At 39.3% G+C, this 27,522-nt stretch overlaps 1 protein-coding gene across 5 annotated transcripts in view; it reads right to left on the reverse strand.

The window, feature by feature from the left end:
- The window catches only part of AFF2 (ALF transcription elongation factor 2), a 437,890-nt gene that overhangs the window by 88,336 nt on the left and 322,032 nt on the right, over positions 1-27,522 (reverse strand). For all 5 annotated transcript variants that reach the window (XM_074962630.1, XM_074962634.1, XM_074962635.1 and 2 more), the window contains 2 exons: positions 18,034-18,085; positions 1,735-1,772 (listed from right to left, as the gene is read on the reverse strand). In XM_074962630.1, coding sequence (XP_074818731.1) covers positions 1,735-1,772; positions 18,034-18,085 — 90 coding nt within the window. The remainder of the gene's footprint in view (positions 1-1,734; positions 1,773-18,033; positions 18,086-27,522) is intronic.

Raw genomic sequence — 27,522 nt, forward strand, 5'->3', positions numbered from 1 at the left:
TAAGTGCTTACATTTCATTGAAAAATACGAGGCAGATATTTTAGCTCTTCTTTATGCAGAGTGTAATTAATATGTATAATGGACTCCCTAGGGTACTAACTGAAGCTGCAATCATTAACATATTCAAAGGCAAGTTAAAACAAGCAGTTGGGGAAAACATGACAGGGTGAAATATACATGTGGAGGTGGAGAGCGCTAGATTGGCCATATGGCCTTCTTCCATCCCAAAATGTTAGTATATTTTTCAGGTCCCAGAAAGCAATGATTTAACTTAAAATGAAGAAAGGAACATTTTAGATGGTGTAATTGCGGATCGCTGTAAAGTACAAATTGCTTAGGAGTGGCGTTGTCTGCTGTAAACTGGTGCCGCACCACTGACTGCCATGAAGTGGTCCCAGCTTACACAGCGGAGAGTTATAAAAAAATTCATGAATGAAAAATATTACGTTGGAGCCGCCCCCAGCTCCATTCTCTTGTCCCTTAGAAGCTGAAGCAGAGCAGCTAATTCACTTCAAACAACCACCACCAGCTAGATTTTTAATAGCTTGGACTGGACTGGAACTAGTTACCTAGAAATGAATGGCCCCCTGTTTCATTACAAGTTCCTTCAGCTTTTATATCTCCCTTGGTTTCCATTTCTAATTCTCATCAGATTAAATGAAACATAAAGAGTCTGATTTACAAACTGCCTGGCACCTTGCACAGTTGTTCTGATGAGCATTTTACATTCATTTTGCCCCGGTGTAAATGACTATCCAAGGTGGAAGGCAATGGAGAGTGAGGCCTGTAGTCTTTTTGTTGTGCCTCCCAAAACACAGCCACTCATGAGCCCTCCCAGAGAAAAATCACTTCCAAAAGGCATCACGATCAGCAAAGTGCAATGAAAACAGTGGCTATAATAGGAAGACATAGCTCCTGGGGACTTAGTTAAACTGCAGACTGATCATCCACCAAAGCTGGAAGTATGTGTTTTATTGGTACTTAATAGAACATTAAAACTAGAGTATATGTTGTTTAAGCAGAAAAAGTAGCTGTTGATTGCTATTACCCTTAACTGAAAACATCTCTCCTGAAAGTACCAGGACATTTGTATGGCAACTTTCTTAATTCAATGATATACTGTAGAGAATGGCTGCTAGTGCCCTAAGATTTAAGAACTTCTCATAAAATGCCCTGGAAATTGGTCCCTGGTAGCTTGCTCATCCTTCATAGATCCCCAGTATAAAGAACAGAAATATACGTACGTACGTATGTACGTATGTGTGTGTGTGTGTGAGAGAGAGAGTTCTTAATCAACAGGATGGCAAAGCTCTGATACATTGGTGCAAAATATTCCCAAGTGTCTAGAAATCATTTGGCACACTCGCAGTTATTTCCCCCTCTGTCAGATCTTCCCAAAGATTGCAATTAAAAACCAATCTTTTTAGCATGTGCAACCCCCCCAGGCAAGGAGTACTACGTACTGAACATGATGATGATATTATTTGGCAGCTATTCATAGACAGTACATATTAATTTATGTAAACTGGACACAAATCAGGGCATGCAGTCATTAGGGACTCATGAAAAATCAAAATCTGTCCTTGATGATCAGGGGATTTTTTTATGGCTCTGATTATGGATTAACTCGAGTTCCAATGTCTATTTTATTGCCGTATCGTTGGCCTTTTGTTGTGGTTGTTTGCATGAAGTTCATTAAAGTTGAATTTTCCAATGGATATAAAAATAACTTACTTTACAGGAATGTTTCTAGGTTTTGTCTTTTCAGCAGCCTATAAATAGAAGGGGGGAGGGGAAAAGAAACAGTTAAGCAACATTATTAAGCACAATCATTCCTGGAACCAAAATAATATTAAAATAGAATGCTGTTCAGAAATGGAATAAGCAAACCAACGCAGGATACCAGAGTTAAGTAGGCAACAGAGTGAAGACAGCAACTGCTGAACCCTTTCCCCACAATTGTGATACAGCTCTTACAACATTCCTCCTGGTGTTTGAGATATCGGCATGCTTTATTTTTTTAATGGCCATAAGTGTATAGGAACCATTCATTCAGAATGATCACCGTCTTTCCCGGGCTGAGATCGGGTCATGTTTGTTGCAACGTTACTACCTACATCTAGCACACCAACAGCAACGGGAAAAAATAAAGGCAAAAACGGATTCTATTTCCAAAACAATTTTTATTAGCCAACAACAGAAAAGGGCAATGGATGACCAAATGTTCAGATCAATTTCCTCCTGTGAAACCTTTGAGAAAACACACTCCAAATCATCTAAATGAGTAAATCTCTGGGCCTCTCGGCCTGTACCGCCTCAGACATGGAGCCTGGTTCCAGTTTATTGCTGAACCCATTGATCTGTGTACAGTCCATTTATCATTCATGAAAAGAGCCAGTGATCTTCACAGTATATTAGAAGAAACAACTCAGATCATCTGTCAACGGCCCTCTTATTTCTGTTTCCCTCTCCACAGGGATTTCATCTCCTTCGATTCTTCTTGAATTAAAATGTTGCTAAGCAACACAGCTGGGGGCACTGATGGCAGAATGGCTACAGTCTATCAAACTGTTTAAGCTGTTGGAGATTTTAGTGGTGATTTTTTTTATGCTTCTATGGCATAATTATGTAATCTGAACCAAACTTTTATTCCCTCAGAATTTCATAGACTACATAAATCACATTGTGATACAGAGACGGTTGAGATATTATCTTAAGACAAAATTAGTGCTGTCAAATCATTTTAGTGCATTCTTTTTAGTATTTGCAGTACTAGGCTATCAGTTTTAAATGGGGAAAGGAGTCAAACTGTTAGGCAGATTACATGTACCGTCGCACTGAAATGCAGATTGAAAGGTGACTGATCCATAAACCCATTACACTATGGAAAGCTTTCGTGCTTACTTGCATTTTAGTATATTTCAGGAAACAAAATAAAGCCAGAAAAACTGGCAATGATGCACAAGGGTTAAGGGGGCTTGGGTGAAATATTGTAACCTTTGCTTCATTCAGGGACAAGGAAAAACATATTCCTTGGTAAAAATTCCCAGTGAGGATATTCAGAATGTTGAGATAAGGACAAAAGGATTAGATCTTCTGTCTAAACTGGCCTCAACTCTGAAGCGAATCCCCTGAACTTGCAATATTGGGCTACAAATCTTGTGAGAATAGGCTGTTGTATGACATCGTCAGTGGGACCAGAAATTTTACAACCCCCACCCAGTAGTAGGAAGATCCACATTTAAATCCATCGACATCCAAAACCATTGATTTTTTACTTAAGATAAGGAATTAAGGTTTGTGAGATCTGAAATGGGGAAATATTAGTTTTATGGACTGGCTCCTTTTGTGCAGAGAAAGGCTTGCTCTTTCGGTCTTAGATTACGTTTTACATTATTTATTATGGGTCGGTAGAGCCTGGGAGAAGCGTTTGTTTTATATTTATACAGTGAAATCAACATAAAAAAACAAGACAGTAAGCAAGTAAATGAATATTAATCAAACCAACCAGGTGAAAAGAATGGTAAGGCTGCTCACTGAAGCACTCAGAACTCAGGAAATGCGAAAGTTAACCTTAATTCTGCCCCCTTGTGCAAACACATGATGAAGTCCCTTCCAGACCTATGTTTCTATGATCGCGTCCCTGCCTCATGAAGTGGTCAGTTGACTGGTGTGGATCCTGCCTCACTCTATAGGTACCCTCCAAAATATACTTAATTTATTTGACGTGTGCATGTTCAGGGCCAAAAGAACACTGTTTAACAAAAGAACCCTCATTAATAAAACAAAAGTGTGTACAAACTATTTATTTAAAATCTTATAATTGAGCCTGTTAAATAGATTTTCAGTGGACTACTGAATTTCAAGTTTCTATCCTCTCCTGCTGAGGTACTGAAAGTGTTAAAAAGGTTACAAATTCTCTTTTACCACGCAGAAATCTACTTTTTGACTTCAGTCTAACAATTCTCACGATCAGTCTAGGTAGCCTATGGCTGGGCTGTAACACTACAGAGTTTAGGACTGTGTACATCTAAACTAAATCTCAGATAATGGCTACTTTTATCAAATTCTTCAAAATTATCACACACAAACTTGACTGTAAATAAACAGATAAGAGATAACAATAGAACGAGTGGGAAGTGTTTTGAATAGGAAGTAACTATCTATGCAAATACAAAGAATTACAAGCTTAAATTAATCTATAGCAAATGAGCAAAATGAGGAAATGTACTAAGCTGTATGAGGACGATGAAGCTATTTCAGAAATTTGATTGAGAATTGGGTAACGTCAAAATCACAGAATATTAAAGATCAGAGTCTAGGCTGTGCATTCAATTTTGAGTAATTGAACATGTGGATTGCAGCTGTTTGCATTGGAGGGGAAAATGTGGTGGTGATGTGTACAATGGGAATCTGCCTACATATTATTCCTGTGTGGCTGTGAAGATTGGTAGCATGCCATTGTTTTCTTAGCTAGTGATTTCCTAGATTAATTGTGATTGTGTTCATGGGAAAGGCACTTCAGTAACTCCAAGTGTTTGGTAGTATAAACTTATCTCTCTCACACACACACACTCTAACCAAAACTTTCAAATGACCAGGAAAGGCTGCACCCAGTTTCAATTTGCATTTTGGATGAAGGAGCTGCTCACCTATTATATTACCTGAACCTATTTGCCACTTAATGGGAGTTGAGGATGGGGGCTGACCATGCAGAATTACGCATAAGGAATTCCATCTGAGTAAGTACTACAGGATCTGGCCCTGTGCTTTCATTTTCCATGTATATGTTGCTCACTCTTTTTCACAGTACATTTGTTGCAGTATCATGAGCATGCTCAGTGGCAGAAGATACAGAATAGAAGAATCAAAGTGACATTGAGTAACTATACATATTAAGCTTTGATGCAGAAATGTATTGTTTGAAAATATTGTGTGTGGCGCAGGTCTGTCAATTAAAGCTAATTATTTTTTCTCTGATCAGGAAGAATGCTATCTTGTTTTAGGCAGGTTTCTTTGAAATGTACATCTTTTATACAACTTCATTATAGGAAAATACTTCCTCCAAATTACTTTTATTTCTGGGTTGCTTCGCTATTGACTCAAATGGTCTACGTTGAGTAGTTCTCTCTGCTTTGATAATTAACTTTTGATCATTACTGAATTTAACAGCTCTAGTCAGATGTGTTCATAGTCATCCTCGTCAATTACTTCAGTGCTCATCACCTTTAATCTTTGAACAAAATGATCTCATTGAGCTTCCATCAGCCTTGCTATAGAGTTAACAATTTCTGTTTCACGTCTTCATGACTCAATTTGTTTTAGACGTGAGGTGAGCTTTTGATTATTAATTTAAGATATTTCAAAGACAAACAATCTTAAAAGTGAGTTATTCTGTGCAACTTATATTCTGGGCTTTTACAAATAAGAAAAGGTTTTTAAAACCCAGAATGATTCCTGAACTTCACACATTAAAATGACTATAAATAGAGTAGGTAGGAGGTTCCCAAATCATGATACATGAGGTCTGAGCGGGAGATCACACTGCAAAAGACTGGAATGAAAATGAAATAATATAATGGGATTCAATGAGCATTAGGAGGGTTACATCATGGGATTGCTGCTAATTTTGAGTTTGAAAATGTACATTAAAATAATTTAAGATGATTAGAAAATGGAGACTAGCCTGAACTAGACAGTTATACTGCTTTAATTTGTAATTTCCTTCTGATTTTTTACAATTATGGTACTAGTTATATACCATATCTCTCTAAAATTATCCTCTCTCCACAGCTGCCCCCCTAGGCAGACACAGGATGAGAAGGAGAAAGAAGATAAATTGGAGGAACAGATGAAGGGCAGCAGCAGTTGCAGAACGAACATTCATAGAAACTTTTTGGGTGTTGGGGGATGGTTTTCCATCGCATTCAGGGAACTCACATGTGAACTCCAGATGTGAGCAGCACAGAACAGTAATAGAGAAGTGAAAGAAATGTGTCTCTACAGGCTGGATAAAGAGACAAGTTTCACTAATTGTCACGCAAAAGAAAGCACTGGCAAATAACCGTCACCCTATTCTAGCCTATGGCAAGGATTCCTTCCATGAACTGCGCTGTGGGCCAAAATAGTGTCTGTTTTTCTGGTTATCAATCAAGGCACTAATCTTTCTGATGGACAGACACTGTGTTTTGGGCAGTGCAATGCGCCTAGAGCACCGAAAATACACGCACAGTAAACACTCAAGAAGGGCTAGTCAAAAAACATTGGTCAAAATTGTCTTTTGATGAAAAACTGGGTTTTTGAATAAATGAAATTTTCCGCTGAAAGTATTCGCTTTTTACGGAATAGGTAGAGTTCTCACTGGAAAACTGAAATCCGAAAAGTTTGCAGCCAACAATGTTTGGGTTTTACGGTGACAAGTTGAAATGTTCTGGAGAACCCTTCTCCCTCAGGTGTGAGCAGCTAAACTCTCCCACGCAGGTATGTTCATGACTGACCATGCTCTCCTCTTGTTCAGTCAGTGGAACAGACGATCATCATTGAAAGCCCAATTCAGCACCCCTGGCACTAATGAAAATCTTTCCATTGACTTCCATGGAAGTTAAATCAGGCCCTTTGCAAATGAACACCGCTCTTGGAGGTTGCGCTCTGTCCTTTGGGTCACTGATAGGGTGCTGAGTCATGAATTAAACTACTAAGAATGGATGGCGCTGGACCTTGGTCTGCTTCTGTAATTAGACAGTTGGTCTCAGCTGGAATTTTCTGTGGGGTGGAGAAGAGCACAGTGCGCATGAAGGAAGTTGTGCAAAAGTTGGGAAAATTGTGCTGGGGGTCACAAGCCTCAAGGGATCTCTGTTTTTTTTTTTAATGCTGTGGTCACAGTCTCCTCTACCTGTCCCCTAACATCAGTGGAGGAGATTCTGTTTCTTTCTTGCTAATCATCTTTGACATGAAGTTGGAAACCTTGTCACAGAGATGCTGTGTGTGGTGTGCTAGGGCAGCCTCACCCTGAGGATGAAAAGCTGGGATCACTGAATCTAGGACAGAAAAAAATGGAACGAGCATGCACTCTTCTCATCCCAGAATATTCTTGCGTGTAGCCCCTGATTTCCTTCAGAAGGCAAATAAAAGGAGTAGAGTAGCTGAGATCAGGTTTAGAGAGGACCAAATCACCACATCCAGGGTGGCTATAGACCCAAATGGTGTACATCCTTCCCATAGGACTCTTCATGGGTATGTATTAGATACAGAGCATCTCTGCACCTTTCTACACCTTTGAGCAATACAGCACCTTTCAGGGCTTTACAAGAGTTCTTCGGGAATATTAAGGGGGGATTCCACTAAGCTGGAAACTCCTGTTTTAGCTGGTGCAGTGCAGGCTGGGTAAAATTTGCAGCCTTTTAGGGATAACAAAGTTTGAAAAGAAATGGCACGTCCATCTACAGATGGTGGCGCATCTTCCAGTAAACTCCACTGACTTACCGTAAAGATGCTTTTGGGTCACTGTGTGCAATAGCCAGCATTTCCCCCAAATTTCTACATTTACTAAGGGAAATGGTGGATGCCAAACTGAAGAAGCATGTAATGCAAAATATGGCCAGTTCCCATTCTTCATGGCATGTCCCAAATGAAAAGAAGACACTGAGACAAGAAGCCCAAAGCCAGTGTCTTCAGCAATGCTTCTCAATTTACTGTGGGATTTTTCAAAATCGTACAAAACATCATTTGCTGATGGATGCTAGTTGTAAGGCAGGTAAGGTGGAGTGGGACAGAGGAAGTGTAAACAATAATTTGTCCTTCTATAACACCTTCTTTTGGGAAGGTCTCAAGATGTTTTCCAAGTGATAATTAACTCTCACTATGCTCCTGACAGATGTAGTTGGTATTATTTATATCCATTCCACTGCGGGGGAACTGAAGCACAGAGAAATTAAGGGATTTGGCCAAGGTCACACAGGAATTCTGTTGCAGAGCTGAGAATGGAACTCCCAATGCACAGCCTCACGTGTTAACCACAAGAGAAAAAAATCCTCAAAAGGCAAAGGAAGGAGAAAAAGACAAGAAAATTAGAGAGGATAAAACAAAAACTCCCCCTAAAAATTGCCCCAAGAAAAGAAAGATAAGTCTAACGTGAAAGCCTAGGGCTGAGAGCCAAGAGAACAGTATTTCTGCCACTGACCATTGTGAAACTGTAGGCAACTCACATAATCTACATGTGCCTCAATTCCCCACCTATGACTCATGGAGAATAACACTTTGTATTTACCTCATTACTATCTTACAGGTAGGTGTAGCTTATTAATATTCACAAATATTGAGATCCTTGGATAAATGTTTGAGATGTTATAGATGGGATAAATGATTTGAGATGTTTGAGATGGGATAAATGTTTGAGAAATATTTGAGATCCTTGGATAAATGTGTTCTTAAATTGCTAAGTGCTATTAATGAGTATTACTTCTCCAAAGCTCACATGGGTTAAAATGGCCTTTTGTCACAGCAAAAGGAAGAAGTATACACAGCCATATCAGCAGCAGCCTCTCTTACCCCAATTTACTTGCAGTTTATGCACTTAGATTCTCCTTTGTAGTGAAGGTCTTTATCTCATTCCTCAGAGAGTCCCTCATCTTTTTCCTCCTCTAAATCAATGAATAGTTACCCAGGCTTGAGAAGCAAAAGGGCAGAATCAAAGAGCAACAGCAGTGGCAGTGCTGGGAAAGATATGAGGCAATATTGGTATTGTTCACGTTGCTCGTTTATTGCCTATGCAGGATTTAAGAGTTCAAGGACTATAATATATATTTCATACATAACCCGTTACAAACAGGCACTGGAGAGATGGACGTAACAACACACATCAACAACTTCTGTGCTGCCCTTGGGCTGCTTTTGTTTGTTGCTCAGCTCGTTGGTTCATTTAATTGTGTACTAAGTAATGAGGCTCCAAACATTCTGCACAATAATTGAGTTGGAATTTTTTTGGGTAGTTTTGTGAAAGACCAATTTTCTTTCTGTGAAAACCAAATTCATGAAAGGTGCAGAATAGTCCATGTTCCTACAAGGGGCGGGGGGTTAACGTTCAATCTGTTCACAGGGCAGATTCCCCCCTGCTGGCACAGCAAACTGCACCTCCCTTCGCCCACTATTTCTGCTGTGCCCAGGGGGATTCACCCCAGTGGGGTTTACGGCAGTCAGGTCTCACCACCATTCACCCATAGGTGCTCCTCTGGGGAGCATAGCTTTCATCTCCACTGGGATTCCATGTTCCCTGCTTGCAGAGGCTGACAACTGGCTGTGCTCCCTCAGTTCCTTCTGCTGCTTTTCCAGCCGATGACACCCACCTTTGCGGTTGTGCTGGCCACCTGTGGGCCCATCCACCTTGAGCTATAGTAGCTCCCCATGTCTGTGTGTCTGAATCTGCACTGGCCCTTAACTTAAGCTGGGGAAAGGCTGCCCTCACTTTTGCTGGTTATCATTTGACGTGTGGAATTAGCTAACAAGCTAGTAGGGCTGTATTTTCTGCCTCTGTTCCAGGTATATGACGTCTGTGCTGTGATCAATATTACTTGGTCATTTCATGTGGGTAGCATGAACCCCCCTCCTCCAACAAAGGTGAAGTGCCTAGTTAAGAGAGTACTAAAGAGTGTGTTAAGTGTGTGCTTGTTTGTGGATAAGCAAGGAGAGAACCTCTCTATAACATCATTTATCAATCCTTTCCCTCTTTGCTAGGACTGTCTGGCTGCCAGGCATCTTTGTGTTTTGTTTTTCCCTATTTTTTTCTATGTCTGATGAAGCTGAGAGCTGTTTCACACCAGCCAAACTGGACAAGGAAAAGACAATCCAGTGTCCTCTGACTCAAATGGCTGCTCCGTCCCTTCCTTTTCTGGTATTTGCAGTATGTATTCCATAGCCCTATTGAGGGCCAGAACTGGAACCTTCATGACAAACTTTTGTTGGTCAATTTCCAGCACAGTTCCATAGTACCATACAGTGCAACCGTATGTTCCAAGGGTCATTTAAATCGCCTTGTCATTGGTAGATACATTCCTGTATGATGATGTACTGAAAAGATTAAATAAAATGTCAATGACCTGAAAGAGTTACAAGTCCTAAAATCTGTGGTATTCTAGTGATTTGAAATTGTGTATAAACTTTATCTGACCTATTCTTTACAAGACCTCAGAGGCATTACTGAATGCAGTGGCCACAAGGGTTTATGTGGCACAAAAATACTATGAAATGAATTCCCATGACTATTGCAGGCATTGTTATCAGCCATACAATCTCTTATTGCCAAAAATTAGTCTTGTGAATCAGGAGTATCCTGGGGCAGAGTATGCCCTGTGTATGGGAAATAAGGCTGTTTCATTAGTTGCACAGAATAAAATATTTCGAGTACCAAGCAAAAATGGAATGGGGTATCAAGAAGAGACATTTCTCCATAAGAGGATCTTTCTTAGCCTTTAGAATGAAAAAGGTTGGCACATGACTACACTATCCTAATGGCTTCTGTTTTCACTAATGGCTGAATGAAAGCAGTTCCCTACAGCTATAAAACATGACTGTATATCTTAAACACGGCTATGTGGGGTCTCCATCAAAACAAATTCTGCTGTGGCAGCCACCAATGTTGCACTGCTTTGTCTGGGATTTCAATGGAACTCAGTGACAGATAAACTGCTTACATTAAAAGACTCTATCAAAGTTATTTTGCACCTAGTTTCATCCTAATCCATCTGATTTTTCTATAGCTTTGACAAGGCGACCTCTCTCGCTGTGTGTGCAGTATTGATGTCATTACTGAAGAGCTGTCCCTCAGCCTGTCTGCTGATAAAGTAAATGGAAATGTGGAGAAACCTTGGGGAGGCAAACAACTTGTTCAGGATCTAGCTAAAAAACAGGGAAATTACAACAGGAAAGGGTATCTATTGTTGCAACTAGTATGGTTACTATATCACTTTAAACCAGTGCTGTTTACATGATGAACATCTTTTATATTCGCAAACCTTAAGCCAAAAAGTCTGTTTTAATTTAACTTGAATAAATGCTTTGAAAGTTCAATGTGCATTACAAGAATCAGAAGCTCTCCCTACGGCTGACAGCATTTTTAGACTCTCAGCTACAAAGTAATTCATTTTGCATGCAATTATCTAATACTAACCTAGCCAAGAAAGAGTGTTTGGATAAACAATAAAACTTAGATCATGGACATGGATTATATAGGAGGTGTCTCGTGAATGCATGGTTATCACACATGCAAAAGGTAATCATTAAGTGAAGGAGAAAAAAAAACAAATAGAAAAGATAAAAATGTTTCATGGATTGTTCTGCCAAAAATACTATGTACATAAAATATTCAGAATAATGGAACAGATCTGTAAATGGTATCAAAGTTTCTTTGGTTCAAAAATACACAGATATGCAGTAATGTGCTTTAAATTAAGTGCACGTTTCAAAGGTTATGAAGATTATTCCTTAGGAAGAACAAAGAAGAGCTGGTCGAAGAAAACTGGGTACACTGCAGCTACTTAAAATACTGTATCAGGGCACAATCCTTTTGGATGGCTCTGAGCTCAAAGCTAAATTGAATTATGCAGAGCTACTTTAAAGAACAAAAAATATTAACCTGTGTTTTATCTAAGCTTTTTAAGATGAACCGAGTCACTAATTAACCCCCTCCCCCACTATTCTGCCTATGTTTCTGGGTTTTTTTTTTGTTTAACTAAGTAATAGAACCATCTAAAGGCTCTATCCTTCCTTACAGAACACTGTTAACAGAATCCTTGAAATGCATTGCCAAGTTTTAAGCTTACTAATACACGTCTGTCCTTTTTTTTGTATTTATAATCCCACAGCCAATCTGAAACTATTGGGTAATGGGAGCATTCTCTGCAAAGTAACAAAATCTTAGGTTTCAGAGTAACAGCCGTGTTAGTCTGTGTTCGCAAAAAGAAAAGGAGTACTTGTGGCACCTTAGAGACTAACCAATTTATTTGAGCATAAGCTTTCGTGAGCTACAGCTCACTTCATTGGATGCATACTGTGGAAAGTGTAGAAGATCTTTTTATTTTTACAATACCCACCTGCGGAAGTGAAGAAACAGATTGATAGAGCCAGAAGAGTTCCCAGAAGTCTCCTACTACAGGACAGGCCTAACAAAGAAAATAACAGAACGCCACTAGCCGTCACCTTCAGCCCCCAACTAAAACCCCTCCAACGCATTATTAAGGATCTACAACCTATCCTGAAGGATGACCCAACACTCTCACAAATCTTGGGAGACAGGCCAGTCCTCGCTTACAGACAGCCCCCCAACCTGAAGCAAATACTCACCAGCAACCACATACCACACAACAGAACCACTAACCCAGGAACCTATGCTTGCAACAAAGCCCGTTGCCAACTGTGCCCACATAACTATTCAGGGGACACCATCACAGGGCCTAATCACATCAGCCACACTATCAGAGGCTCGTTCACCTGCACATCCACCAATGTGATATATGCCATCATGTGCCAGCAATGCCCCTCTGCCATGTACATTGGTCAAACTGGACAGTCTCTACGTAAAAGAATAAATGGACACAAATCAGATGTCAAGAATTATAACATTCATAAACCAATCGGAGAACACTTCAATCTCTCTGGTCACGCGATTACAGACATGAAAGTTGTGATATTACAACAAAAAAACTTCAAATCCAGACTCCAGCGAGAAACTGTTGAATTGGAATTCATTTGCAAATTGGATACAATTAACTTAGGCTTGAATAGAGACTGGGAGTGGCTAAGTCATTATGCAAGGTAACCTATTTCCCCTTGTTTTTTCCTAACCTCCCCCCCCCCTCCAGACGTTCTTGTTAAACCCTGGATTTGTGCTGGAAATGGCCCACCTTGATTATCATACACATTGTAAGGAGAGTGGTCACTTTAGATAAGCTATTACCAGCAGGAGAGTGGGTTTGTGTGTGTGTGTGGGGGGGTGTGGGTGTGAGAAAACCTGGATTTGTGCTGGAAATGGCCCAACTTGATTATCATACACATTGTAAGGAGAGTGATCACTTTAGATAAGCTATTACCAGCAGGAGAGTGGGGTGGGAGGAGGTATTTTTTCATGCTTTGTGTGTATATAAAAAGATCTTCTACACTTTCCACAGTATGCATCCGATGAAGTGAGCTGTAGCTCACGAAAGCTTATGCTCAAATAAATTGGTTAGTCTCTAAGGTGCCACAAGTACTCCTTTTCTTTTAACAAAATCTTAGTGATGCATCAAAATTCTGTTCAATGACAGTACTATAAGAGTTCGAAATCCAGGCAACTGCTTAAGTTAAATATAATGATTTCACTCAATAATACATTAAGCAGATGTTTACCTGGTGTTATGAATTTGTGCCACAAATATCTATTGGGTTGGTCAGCGTGCATATTAAAAACCACTGGAATAGGACAAATTGTAGATAACGTAAAACTTTCAAGACAGCAATTTTAATAAAACTGTCAATACAATTTTCTCTGTGAAAACATTTGAAACTGATTATGTTGCTTACATTGAAGGAGAAACACAAGGTCTATATCTTTAGATCTTTTATTGAACTGTGAGCACAGCATCAATAACTGCTTCTCAGCTGTAAATGAAAATTGATTCCAGATCTAACCCCTCATCTTAACCGTGTTCCTTTAATCCCAAATCACCCACAATGGAAAGCAAAAGAATCAGCGTTATGCGTGACACAAAGCACGTGTCCCCTGCTTTGTTCTAAGGTGACTGCACCGATGATGATGCTTCTCCCAAAATATTAGCAGGAGATTTAAGAGATAACTGTAGCTTTTCAGATGGTGGCCCATAAAGCAATGTGATGAATTCTGCACCTGGATTGGAACAACGTGCTCCTGCTTCATCACAATGATCGATATGGTTCATAGATTCATAGGATTTTTAGGTCAGAAGGGACTGTTAAGATCATCTAGTCTGACCTCCTGCATAACACAGGCCAAAGAACTTCACTCAGTAATTTCTGTATTGAGCCCACAACTTCTGTTTGAGCTTTAGCTTTTAAGAAAGATATCCTGTCTTGACTTAAAGATTGCAAGTGATAGAAAAACCACCTCATTCCTAGGGAAGGGGTTCCAATAGTTAATTACCCTGACTGTTAAAAATTTGCACCTTATTTCTTGTGCCTTATTTCTAGTGTGAATTTTTCTAGCTTCATCTTCCAGCCTAACATAACTACTGTCAGAAATCAATTCCCCCTGCTGGTATTTGTTGACTATGGGCAAGTTATCTCTTAACCTTCTTTTGGATAAACTAAATAGATTAAGCTCTTAAGTCTCTCACTATAAGATATGTTTTCTAGATTTCAAATAATTCTTATCTCTCTTTTCTGAACCCTTTCCAAATTTTCAGTATTCTTTTCAAAGTCTGGATGCCAGAACTGGGCACAGAATTCCAGTAATGGTCTCACTGATACTTGATACAGAGGTAATATTCCTCTTCTTATATATCCAAGAATTGTGTTCATACTCTTAGTTACAGCATTGCACTAGGAACTCGTGTTTGGTTGGTTCCTCCCAAGAAGTGTGAAACAAAAGGAAGAACCTGATTGGCAGGTGGAAAAAGCAGGATGCAGTTCAGATTTTGGGTTTGGACCCTACTCTAGTTATTTCACTGATTGCAAATAAATATTTGTGCTGGCTCATGGGACTGGGAGAAATAGATAGCTCAGCAAATCATAGTCTAAAATTATTTACTTTCATTTAAGAAAAATCGGTAGATGGTACATTTTTGCACCCTTAAACTTTGGGCCTATGTTGGCCTATGTTACAAGCTGCATAAAGTACAAAAATAGTGATTTTGGAGGACAAGGTAAATCTGAAAGGTAAAATAAAAGAGAGGAGACAGAATACAAAGATATTGGATAAACTGTTAAGGTGCTTTTAATCTTTTCTCTCCCAGTTACAGTATGCACATGTGTATATCTGAATTTCAAGCATCATTTGACTGCAAACTCTTATGTTAAAAAATTAGTTTTGTAACTCAGTGCCCCACAGCTGAATGTTTGGTATGTTATAATTTGTATATTGCGATAGTCTCATTCCAGCTCTCATGAATAATCATTTTATATATTCTAGGAAACAGCATTTTGCCTTTAAACATGCCATAACTGTTTTGTTAGTGTTTATGTATCTGACCAGTACACCTGATCAATGTTTTCTTTTTTCTTTTTTTAAATAAACATGATCAAAACTTGTAAAGTGTGAAAGAATCCAACAAGTGAAACACTTGACTGCTACACCAGAGCTCTACTTCTCTGCTTGCCCAGGTCCCAATGTGGGATGCAATCTGTGACAAAGATCCACAATGAAGGATGTGCACAAGTTATTAATGCAGGAGACTTAACATGGGATTCTTCCCTTTAATGCATTCAATGCTTTTTATTCCCTCCATTTCATGATCTTCTATTTCTGATGTAACTAAAAGTGAGGGCCTTCACATTTGGGTGGAATGCTGGAAATGAGCAATGCCCCTTGAAACAAAGGACAATTGGGAGAGCTTTTCCTTTCCCAACAGATTATTTATTTTTGATACCTGATTGAAGAGTGCACTCTTGGAATACCTAAATATGCAGCAAAGCATCTGTTTTTTAAAAGATACTTGGGATTGCTCAGAAGGTTTGAACCTCCTGCCTAGTGTGAAAACAGGGTCAATGCTAAACAGAAACTCTCCTTTACATGTATTGTAGAACCCTAAGAAACCAAATGAATGTTCCTTACTGTGTTCCTTACTTCTTCTCTTTGAACCTGGTGTTGCCAATGGCATTACTAGAAAGTGACACCTGGATTTTTAGTGCAATGGTATTAGTGTAAGACCCACAGGTTCCTTGTTTTTCTGAAAGACATTAAAGTTATATCCAAAGCCCATCACAGTTGATGGGAATCTTTTCATTGACTTCAGTGGGCTTTGAAACAGGCCCTTACTCACTTCAGCCCCTGATTTTGCTCTCACGGTTGCAGGTGTGAACACAGAGTAACTCCATTGATGTCAGCGGAGTAACACCAATGTGAAACTGGTGTGAGATCAGAATCAAGCCCAGAGTATCTGTCTGCCTGCCATTATTCTAGTTTTGAACTAGTACTGACATTGCCAAAGAGATTACATTGGGCCTCACATTATACATGTTATATTTTAAAGGATGATTTGGGCAACTTCCTTTGAGTGATATGTCCAATCAAGCAGGACACTTGTTAATCAGACAAGCTGCACAAGATTATACAACTCTGCATTGCATACATGTAGGCTTTTAATCCTTTGACTTGTGAGTGCTGGACACTGGGTTTCTGTGTTGGAAAAAACTGACTCATACAATCCAGGTGCCAATGGATACTACGAAGTATATATTTCTTGGCATGCCCAGAAGGAGGAAGTGGGAGGGGTAGCGGCAAAATTCAGATACTTTGAAGAATAAATGAGAGCGCTCAGTTAAAAGCAACATTTCTGAAGCTGTAGGTAAACAGACATCTCAAAGGAGGTTTGCATCATTCCCTTTTCATATTCCTAATGATCAGCTGGACACTCTGAGAGTGTCTTATCAAGGAAGAAAGTAAGAATGCCCACACAATACAACATTCCACATCAAAACAATTATGGCAACAAAATCAAAAATTTGCTGTCATTGGTGCACTGCTTTACTGTTTTATGACCTAAGAAAGATATGGGGCCAAATTCATCCTTGATTTAATTCCATTGTCTTCACTGAAATTATACCAGGGACGAATTTGGCCCAAGGTGTCTAGACTTTCTTATTAAAAATGCAGAAAATATGCATGTCCCCCATTTTATTTCTCAGCAGTAACTGTAAATATTTATAATGCAGAATGGAAGAAAGGACAATGGTATCAGCAATTTTTCTGCAAATGATTTTTCACGAATGTCCCCTGTAGTCTGAAAGACGTCTGCTATTGATTCAGAGCCAGCTCCTGATGCTGTACCTCTGGGAAACAGGAGTGTATCACTAATATTTACGTTAGGATTAATGATTGTGGACTCTAAACCCTTTGCTCAATGGCTGGAACAAAAGTTCCACTGATTCTCCACTGCGTTGGACTACAGTCATCTACAGTGCAAAGAGAGTGTAAAGTGGGTGCAAACCATTACTCCTGGTAGGAGTGAGTGGAGAACTCTGATTTGGGAGTATTTTACAACCCTTTTCACAGGTGTAAACAGCAACACAAACTGGGTGCAAGGCACTGGAGTCAAGATGATTAACTGGGGAACTAAAACAAAGGCTAACAGGACTTGTCTCCCCTTGAAAATTATTCCTGAATAACTCCATGTGTAGACACTCTTAGGCCTGGTCTACATTACAGGGTTAGGTTGACATAAGCTACCTTGCGTTGACTTAGCTGTGGAAGTGCATTCACTTAAATTTAGCTCTTGCTGACGTACTGTGCCTCTCTATGCCAATTTAGTAACACCACCTCCCCAAGCGTCATAGAGTCATGGTCAATGTAATTAGGTCAATGCAGTGTCAGTGTAGACACAGGGTTGTTACTGGCATTCAAGAGCTGTCCCACAGCACCCCACACTGACAATACAATCAATACAAGCACTCCTGGTGAGGATGTGCTCTGCTGACCCAAGGAGCCAAGTGTGCATACACACAAGCGATTTAATAACTGAGGTGGTGATACGCTGATAGAAGTTAGGTTGACATAATATTGTAGCGTAGACATGGCCTTATTCTGGAATAGAAGTATCGTGTTCCTGTTAAACTTAATCCACTTTCAAAGTGAATTAAACTGGAACAGGGTTCTCCTATTTTGGAGTAAGAGTGTCAGAACGTGTGACTATTCATAATCAGTTGTTTGGGAATAACTATTCCAGAATAATTCAATGTGTAGGCAAGCCCTGTGGTGATGGAGATGTTTACCCAGGAATGGATTTGATACAGATATAATAAAATAATATGTAACCCCATTCAACTGATGAAGATATTGTCAGATATGTATGTGATATGCACATGTCAGAATTTTACCTGTTCATGGTCATCTTCATCACTGCTGAGTTTTAGATCATCTTCAAGCATTCTAAAAAAAACCAAACAACATAATTACATTTAATGAACTAATTTTATAAATTATAGGCCAAATCTAACCCTCAATGAAGTCATTCAAAAACTCCCAGTGAGTTCAACTGCAGCAGAATCAGGATCTAAAAAAGAAAATTGTGAATACACTATGATCACCACATTCTTTTTTATGTGAATAAAGGCGAGGATGGACTACTTTGAAAATGACTCCATTGCAAATGCTTACAATTAGCCCCTTGTTCATGTCCTCTTCTACCTGCTGACTGGCCCCTAGTGTTTAGCTTACCACAAATGGATATTTCTAAATTGGGAGAAAGAAAAGGAGTACTTGTGGTACCTTAGAGACTAGCAAATTTATTTGAGCATAAGCTTTTGTGAGCTACAGCTCACTTGCATCCGATGAAGTGAGCTGTAGCTCACAAAAGCTTATGCTCAAATAAATTTGTTAGTCTCTAAGGTGCCACAAGTACTCCGTTTCTTTTTGCGGATACAGACTAACACGGCTGCTACTCTGAAACCTGTCATTACGCAAGGCACTAAATTGGGAGAGTGGGGTTAAAGTAAGAGGAAGCACAACTCCTCTCCTTTGCTGGAAACAGAGAAAGGGCTTCCCCCTCTTCTTGATTTAGGCAACTGCTGCCCCATATCTTTTTTGGCTGGTGATTTGAGGACCCACCAGGCAGGGGATTGTGAACTGGGAATACCAGGAGGAGCTGGTGCCTGTTTGAAGAATTTCTGCCCCTTCCAGCATTCCTGTCAGGAGGTACAGTAGTATCGGAGGGAAAGTCAAGAGTTTTCCATGCTAGGAATCTCCTCTACACGGTCTCTCTTCTACAGGGGAATCTGTCACACCACTGCTCCCTGTTCCCTCTACAGACAAGGGGAAGGAGGACACCATGCTGCCCCCAGCTCTCTCCCCACTTTGGAAGGAGAAGTGATGAAAAATATATACTACGATAATTACTACCTATTTTATACAACATCTCTCTTTTGATAAATCTGTACATTTTTGAAGTTCAGGAATAAGATATTTCCACATGTTTTGGAAAAGAAACCATTTTTACCTTCTTTTACGTCAGTCTAGATTCTCCATTTTCCTGAAGTCTAGATGACCACAGAATAAGAGTTGGGAGCCACCAAGTATATACTCCAATCCAACTACCCAAACCTACATTGTGTGAATGGCAATGGGTGTTCTTGGGGATACAAATTCCTTTAAGCTACATTTCTTCTGTTACCCCAGTCTCTTTTCTACACCAAATCTCTTTATCCCTAGATAACGGAACAACATATCAACATGCATCATCAAGACCTCTCATGACAGCCACTGAAATTGGTGAGCTTCCTCTGTTTTATTTTGATCTCCTTCCGCCTCTGCAAGAGACTTGCAAACTGCAATTATGGATTTCATGTTGATGGAGCTTGGAGTCTATGAATTTTTACTGTTAGTCTTTAAATAACAGTAACAATCAATGAGTGTTCTATTTGGATGGTCTCTTGTTTGAAGACTACCACTAAATCATGGCTGGCTGCAAGGGGACAGTATTGCAACTGGTCAAATATCAGCCCTCTCCAAACCCTGCTGGTGCTTTTAAAAGAGAAAGTGTAAGGAGAACTTTAACTGGCTAGTAAGTCATCTGTCTTTTAGTGACCTCTGTTGTCAGGCAGCTCAGTGGTTACAAAGTATCTGGACATGAAACTACTAGTCATTAACCTCTTGATAAATGGCAGATGCCTCCTTGTAAAATGTGAGCTCATAGAAGTAAGTCTGAGGTATGGATAAGGAATTTTTCCCTCCAAAAACTAAGAAATCTGCAGGAAATATTAATCTTTAGAGGGCTAGATTTTAGTGATCAATGGGAACTTTTTATGTTGTTTATCTAGAAGACACATTCATTTGTTTCTACAGTGGCACTGCCTGCTGCACCATTCACAACAACAGATCATTGCAGCTTGAGCTATCCATAGCCCTCAACTGCATCATCAGAGTTCATTATATACTATGAGGACAATGCACCCAGAACTGTAAGACCACCCTCATGTGTGGATACATGTTTGTGACTCTTAATTCTAATTCAATCCTAAATTCCTCTTCTAAAACCTACTTACTTAAATATGCAAAATATTCTGCCTCTTTAAAGCAGCACTGCTGGATAATGTACTCTGTATTATTTAAAACAAAATACAGAGCTAAGAAAAATAAGGCAAGGTCGCCTTTTCATGAATTAAGCCTAAAGAGTTATTTCTTTCTTTCTAGCCATTGCACCTTTTTTCATTTTGTTACATGTTAAATTTCTTCCTGACATATTCTGTTGAAGTAAACCAAAAGGATAAAGGAAATTCTGTATTAGACAAATGAAAAGAAGCAAGCATAAAAAGATAAATGAATGTACTTACAAACCTATGAAACAGTCTTATAAAATGGCTGATTAATAACTGTACTTATAAAGCATGTTACAGACATTTTCTAACAGTACCGTAAGCAATAGATATATTTATATTGAATATTGAAATTTGATATAAAATATGATGATTAGTAGGAAGGACAACTGTTGGAGTTGGTTTCAGATAAAGTAAATCTGCAGGATTTATGAGTTCCCGTCAAGAGACTAATGGATGTTTAGAAGACTAGAGAGAGGGGAAAAATTGGATTTGGGTATTTGTTTAGCGGTTCCAAGCTTATCACTTGGAGTATATAATTCTTCTTAGCCTGGTCTGCTACATGAGGAATATGTCATCACACTCAGTTACACAACTCAAAGGTTAAACAACCAAACCACATCACTACTAAAATGCATCATCCTTTAGTGGCAGATGGAATAATTAGGGAGAAACAGAATATGGTACCAACAGTAAATATATGGCAAAGCAAAAAGTGAGGGAATAAATTCAAAAATATATAGAAATGCATAAATGAAAGTGGAACGTTCAAGAGTTCAGAAAGCCTCCTCCCAGAGGATATTAGTTAGAAGGAGGTAATATTTTACAGAAAGTGGAGGACTTAGATGTTCTTCAACCATTTTAAAATGTGCTTAATATTCTGGAGATGTGGGTCATGCTGGCTTGCACGTTTAATGTTTCTATTAACTCCCATTTATAAGCAAGTGGCATCTGATCACACTCAAGGCCCAATAAGGGCTTTTAAAGATTGCCAGCAATCTTAATCCAAGGTGACTGTTTCATAATCATCATACCTAGGGAAGTAACACATTTCAGTTTCAAAGCCCTGAGCCAGAAGAGCTCTGTATCTTTAGTACTTTCCAACACTGTATGGTCTGAACATGAATTTGAGTCCTCTTGAGAGACAGATACGTGTAAGTATGCATATATGATCTATATGGAACTATGTAACTGTTAAACTTAAGAACACCATGTGTTGAGATTACAGAATGAATTCCTTGGTAATATCATTCCCGCTGTTAAGAAAAGGCAATTCAGTGGATATATTAAAGTTACAATGAACACAGTCAATGAGGGTAAATCAAAAAGAAAACTGTCTGTATCAGAACGCTATCTCCGGAGGTGTTACAAATTCATTTCATTTCCTATTCTTCTCTGTCCTAATCGACATTATTGTTGAATATACATGTACTTGTTTGTCTTTTCATCCATAGCTAATGCATAATACCACTTTAGGGAAAGTGTGGGATTAAGAAGGATTTTTTATCTCATTATTAGAGCAGTGCCATTTAGAGAGCAACAGTTAAGGCTGTGTCAGCATATTCATTATATTTTCAGAGGTTTATAATTTGGGATGTGAATTTGCAGCAGCCTGAAATGCGGTGACAAAGAAACACAGTTATCCCTGGGACAAACTGGTGTAATTCTCCTTGACTGACTACTACACTTGCTTATTCCAGAGATGAATCTGCTCCAAGAGCAGGCTTTTCATGCACTAGAAACCTAGATAGAAAGGGGGTGGAATGAAGGTTTTATTGGCATGAGTTTGGGAGGGCCACACCACTGACAACTGACAAAAACTTTATTATTTTGAGGATGCTGTAAGTTGACTTAGGCCTTAGTGGACTCCTTGAAAAATGGTATGGATTGAAAGTGAGGCTGCCTTAAAACGATTTTGGAGGGATATATGATTTTGGTACAATGAACTGGATCATTACTGTTTCTTTGCTGTTCCTGGTGCTTTTCCCAAGGATTTAGCAGCCAGAACGAGAAACACGTGTGCACTGAAAATATATCAGCTTAGACATGAACAAAGAACGCCCTTTCTGGTCAGTACTTGTAGATGCCATCAAAGAATTCTGAGAGTCCCACCAGGCTCCTTTTTGTTCCAAAAGAGGATTGTGTTCCAAACTCTGCCCACTCCTGCACTCAGTACAGTGTTGCACAGGCATGAATTATGGAGCCAGGTCACTACATCCCAGTAGTTTTCGTATGCTCAATTAAAAAGGAACAAACGGTTTTAACCATTCATTCATGCAATAACTGACGGAAAAAAGGTCAACCAAGCGGACATGAAAGAACAAGATAAAAGACCATTGCTGAACCTGGACTGCAACTCATTGCACTGCTAACAAACCCAAGTGAATGCAGGAATGGAGCCAATTGTAAAGCCATCACTATCATAAACGTTGACTTCATGAAATGTTCTGTGCACCTCAGACCTGTAGGTTTGGGCCCTTGCCAGCAGAGGGACCAAACGTCCCGATATTATTGGGACCATCCTAATATTAAGGGCTTTGTCTTATAGAGGCAACTATTCCCCGCTTACCCCGTGGTCCCGATTTTTCATACTTGCTATTTGGTCACCCTACTTGCAAATGAGCAAGTAAAAGTTTGATTTAGGAAAGATGAGATAATTATTATCCATAAAAAGTACAATCACCAGATACCTCATTTTCAATAAATTCACATACCATTTTAATAGAAGCTTTAGAACTCCTGAAAGGGATATTGTCATAGCTGACAGGCCAAAAATGTTATTTATCCATCTAGGCTGGGGGCTTGATCCAAAGCCCAATGAAGTCAATGGGAGTCTTCATTTACTTCATAGAGCTCTGGATCAGGACCTAAATCTATTTTCTGGCTGTGAATACCTTTTATCACTGAAATATCTAAATATTTTATCGGTAATTTAGCTCCAGGGCCCAGATCCGCAAAGGTGTTTAGGCACTTAAGTCACATTAATTTCAATGGGAGTTTAGACACCTAAATATTTTTGAGCATCTGGGCCAAGATCCCTAGTGGACGTCATGGAGCACTCCTTTCCTCCTTCTTCTGGTTCTATGAAGCTGTATTTGGGGGGTATATATATATATATATAAAATAACAAACCATTCTGATTATGGAGACAAAACTTGATCCAAGAGGATGTTCCTGCAACACACCAAATTCTGTTCCTCCTTACTTAGTCTGGGTTCAATTCTCCACTGTGGCTAAGCTCCACTTGGCTGTAGGGTGTGCCAGTTTCAGCTCCCTGATCCCAAGCTGCCCAGAAAATTAGCTCTTACTTCTGCCAAGCTGGCATGTATAAAATATGTACTCATTTGGATCACACAATTGCCTACAAATGTGCAGTTTTTTCTGTGCAATGACAGCACATACACGTGCATGAATCAAGCACATACAGGTATGATGTTCTTTTCCCCACCATGCTTGGCTCTGGTTGTCATGCTGGCAGATCAGGTGTCAACACATATCAAGGCCCCATGCCTCACTGAACACTAACAAATGCATTGCTGAAAACCAGGATGACTCACCTGTGTGTTGGGATTGCTAAAACAGATGCTAAGTTGATAAAAATGTGTTTAGTGTTTAGGCCTGATGAAATGCTTGTAGGATGCTGCATGTACTGATGTCACTTATAACGTCTGTAACCCATGGTAGAACGTTACATTGAGTATTTGCATTGTAAACCTCTGTAACTGTGTAACTCAAACAGGAAAGAAGCTCTTGCTTTCTCTTTACACTGCTACAAATGGACCTATTCTGTGGGTTTTAGATTCGGAAACATACACTAGCACCCTGCAACTATTTATCCTCTTCCGTATTAGGGAGACAGCTTGGAATGTCATACCAAATTTCACCTGTGATATTTAATAAGACTTAAATCCGGAACAGGCAGGAAACAAATCCATGTCTTTGAGGTGAAAAAAAGCAGCGCATTACCATCCTGTGGTATGAAGCCCTTATTAACGCGACAGTCCAATGTTTTCTGGAATACCTAGTTGTGGAGAACACATGTGAACACTGACGAGCAAGAAGATGTTACCTTTTCCACCTCTGAACTTTCACTGAATTGGTCCCATCAGTTCAACACAATCTAAACTGCTTTTACCCTGTGGACATTACACTGAGCTTGTTTTTCATTTTCCTGATGCATTTCTCTGTATTATATTAGACTTTTCAGAGAGTGGTAAGTCAAGTTATCATGCAAATAACAAACTGAACAACGGAATTCAGATGTATTTCAAGAATATGTTGCACACACTGCAGAACAATTTTATCATTTATCAGGGGGTTTTGTGTGTGTGTGAGAGAGAAAACATCTAACAATATATTTCCCCAGAGAAGTTCATAAAACAATGGACAAAAAGGTCGGGAAAATGAAAACAAATGGTAGCGTAATTGCAAAGGAAAAAGAGGATGTTTTGTTTTAAAATATCCCATCTATAAATCGTGAGATTTGATATTCATCCTCCTGCTGAAATTGGCAAGTCATCTTTAAAATATTTCCTCTGAGATAATCCAAAAGTTATGGTAACCCCCCCTCACCCTGAACCCCGCCCCCAACCCTTAAAATGTTAAATGGAATTTACAAGCACCATTTAACCTGATATTCATGGCCACTTGTTCAACAATTGTATACACAGCTAAATAAATTTTATTAATTTTCCCTTCTCCTTGTCTCCCATTTTTTCCCGGTTCTCATTGGTGACCATGGACTAGCGCCTGACAACTCTTACTCTCTCGAGTAGCCTTTACTCATGTAAGTAGTCTCATTGGCCTGAATGGGACTACTTACATGACAAAAGGCTAGTTGCTTGATTAATGGATCAATTGCTCATTTTCCAGCCTGGTGGTTTAGTAAGGTATCTCCAGTGAAGTCTCATGTGTTAGCCAAACGGAAATGCTACGGACAACAAGGCTAGTTGGCCTCTTCCCCCTCACAGGAGACTGAATACATTCGCCTCATAACACTGTCAGCCTCCCCCCATCCAACTGATGGAGAAAGATGTCTTGCTAAGAAACACTCCATTTTGTGTTGTCACACTCAGTCTGCCTTAGTGTTTCTGGCACCATATCAGTAATTAGTGTAATTACAGCTGGTGAGAGAGAAGTAACCCCTGTGGTTATCTATTAGATACCTCACAATCAGAGAGTGCACTTCATTACTCATCTCTCAGTATCATCTTCTCATTCCAAAAGGATTAAGCCAAATGAATTCTTTCAGCAGAAGAATTTCTTTATCTAGCCCTCCATTAATCTCCATGTTTAAAAAGCTCTTCAAGGCAACTAAAATATTAAGTTGCTTCTAAGTGCATTATAACTACTGCTCTGTTGACAGGCATTTTGTTTTTCATTAAAGTTGAGAGAGAGAAGAGAACTGAGGCAAATGGGGAGGGAGAAGGCAGGACCTATTCCAGGTTTTTACCTACATGTTGCCTTGAATAATATTATAGCAAATCCAATAATTTACAGGCTCATCACCAAATAAAAGGCCAAATCCTGTTCTCAAAGTCAATTCCCGTTGGACTAGAAACAGGTTTGGGCCCAAAGGTTTAAATTACAAAGTAAACATTTTGTCTACATTAAAGAAAGCAATTTCTTTTTACAAGTACAGTTGCGGTGATGTTTTAATAATAATTAATGGGCTCCTTGCTGGAAATTTAAAGTCTCAGTTCTTCCACACAATCCATAGGTACTGTAAGTCAAACTACTCTGTGAGCTTCTCGCTTGCTGTACAATTGGTGATTGGAACCCTGCCCTCTGAGTCTGGCAAGCCCAAATATGAGACATCATAATGGTAAAAAATGTGGGACTTAATAAAAAGAACAGAGCAGGAAGATTATGATGTGGGATTAATATTTTCGAAAACCTCTAGTTTTATGACTCAGCGTGTTGATGTATACAGTTTATAGTAATAAAAGCAAGAACATGATGTCTGTTTGAGGCTTGGATAATGAATGATGAGGATCAACCTAGAGGTCTGCTCTGGAACTGTGTTCTTCTATGGAGAAAAGAGGATCACAGTTTGTTCCCACTCTTATATTAACTTGGCTAATCATGCCAAACTTTTCTAGTGTGGACGAAGTTTCCATATCCCTCCCCCTTCATCCCTCCAACTCTACTCCCTAGACATTTCCTTGGTAACGGTGTCCTCCTGTCAAACACTCCCCCACAAAAAAAACCCAGCTGCCCCCAGTCATGATCCAACTCATAAGGAACAGCAGATCCCCCAACACACACATTCTAAAACAGGGCATCCAAAGTGGGAACCATTCCAGAATAGCTATTGCAGAATAGCTTACTGTACAATAGCTATGCTTGTCAATTTCCCCATATAGACAAGGCCTAAAAGGCCACTAAGGAAAATCCACTTGTTATAGGAAGGGCCCACTTATGTCCGTTTGGATTCTGCTACTTGTCAAGGGCAGTATATAGCCCAGAAGGTATGTTGTGAAACACACTCATCTCCATTACTTTCCGAATGAAAAACACCTTCTAACTGAGCCATATCTGAGCAAAACTATGCCTTAGCCAAAGCACCAGTATTTTCTCAGGCAAATTAGCCTTGACATGGCAGATCTACACACAAGGCTTTGGGAATTTAGTTGAACAATGATTGATAAATCCAGAGCAACCTGCAAAGGTGATGTGAAAAAAATTCACATCAGATAAGATATTTAAAAGATTTTTCTCTACAGGAAATAAATAGCGTAAGACTGGCTCATCTATCCAGTGCTCTATAATGTACATGGAAGTGCATTCATTTTACTCATTGACTATATTCTTTTATTTTATTCCTTTTTTAATCTGCAGGTGAAGTGAGCCCTTCAAGGAGGTGTCTGATGAGCTGTCAGTACCAGCATGACATTCACAAATCTTTTGCTGGTTTCCTCTTAGATAGACTAATCTCATATCTGAAGAACTGGACACTTTTGGTTCTGTCTATTGGAAATGGGGTTGTCTCTGCTAAATCTCAAACTTCAGTAATGTGGTCTGGAGTGGAAGCAGCTTTTGAGTGTTCATTAGTTTCTTTTACATGGAGGCATTTCTTGCAAGTCTGAGCTATTTTTTTTTTTAAAATACAACATTGTTTCTGCTCTTTGAATTATTTGCCACTAAAAAAATGCTCCCTACTGACATTTAGGCATGTTAAATGTTGTAGAGAGACACTATGCTTCAGTAGTAAAAATAATAACACTTCACTCTTATTTAGCGCTTTTTCCTCAGCAGATCTCAAAGTGCTTTACA

The sequence above is a fragment of the Natator depressus genome, chromosome 9, assembly GCF_965152275.1.
Source record: "Natator depressus isolate rNatDep1 chromosome 9, rNatDep2.hap1, whole genome shotgun sequence".
Lineage (NCBI taxonomy): Eukaryota > Metazoa > Chordata > Testudines > Cheloniidae > Natator > Natator depressus.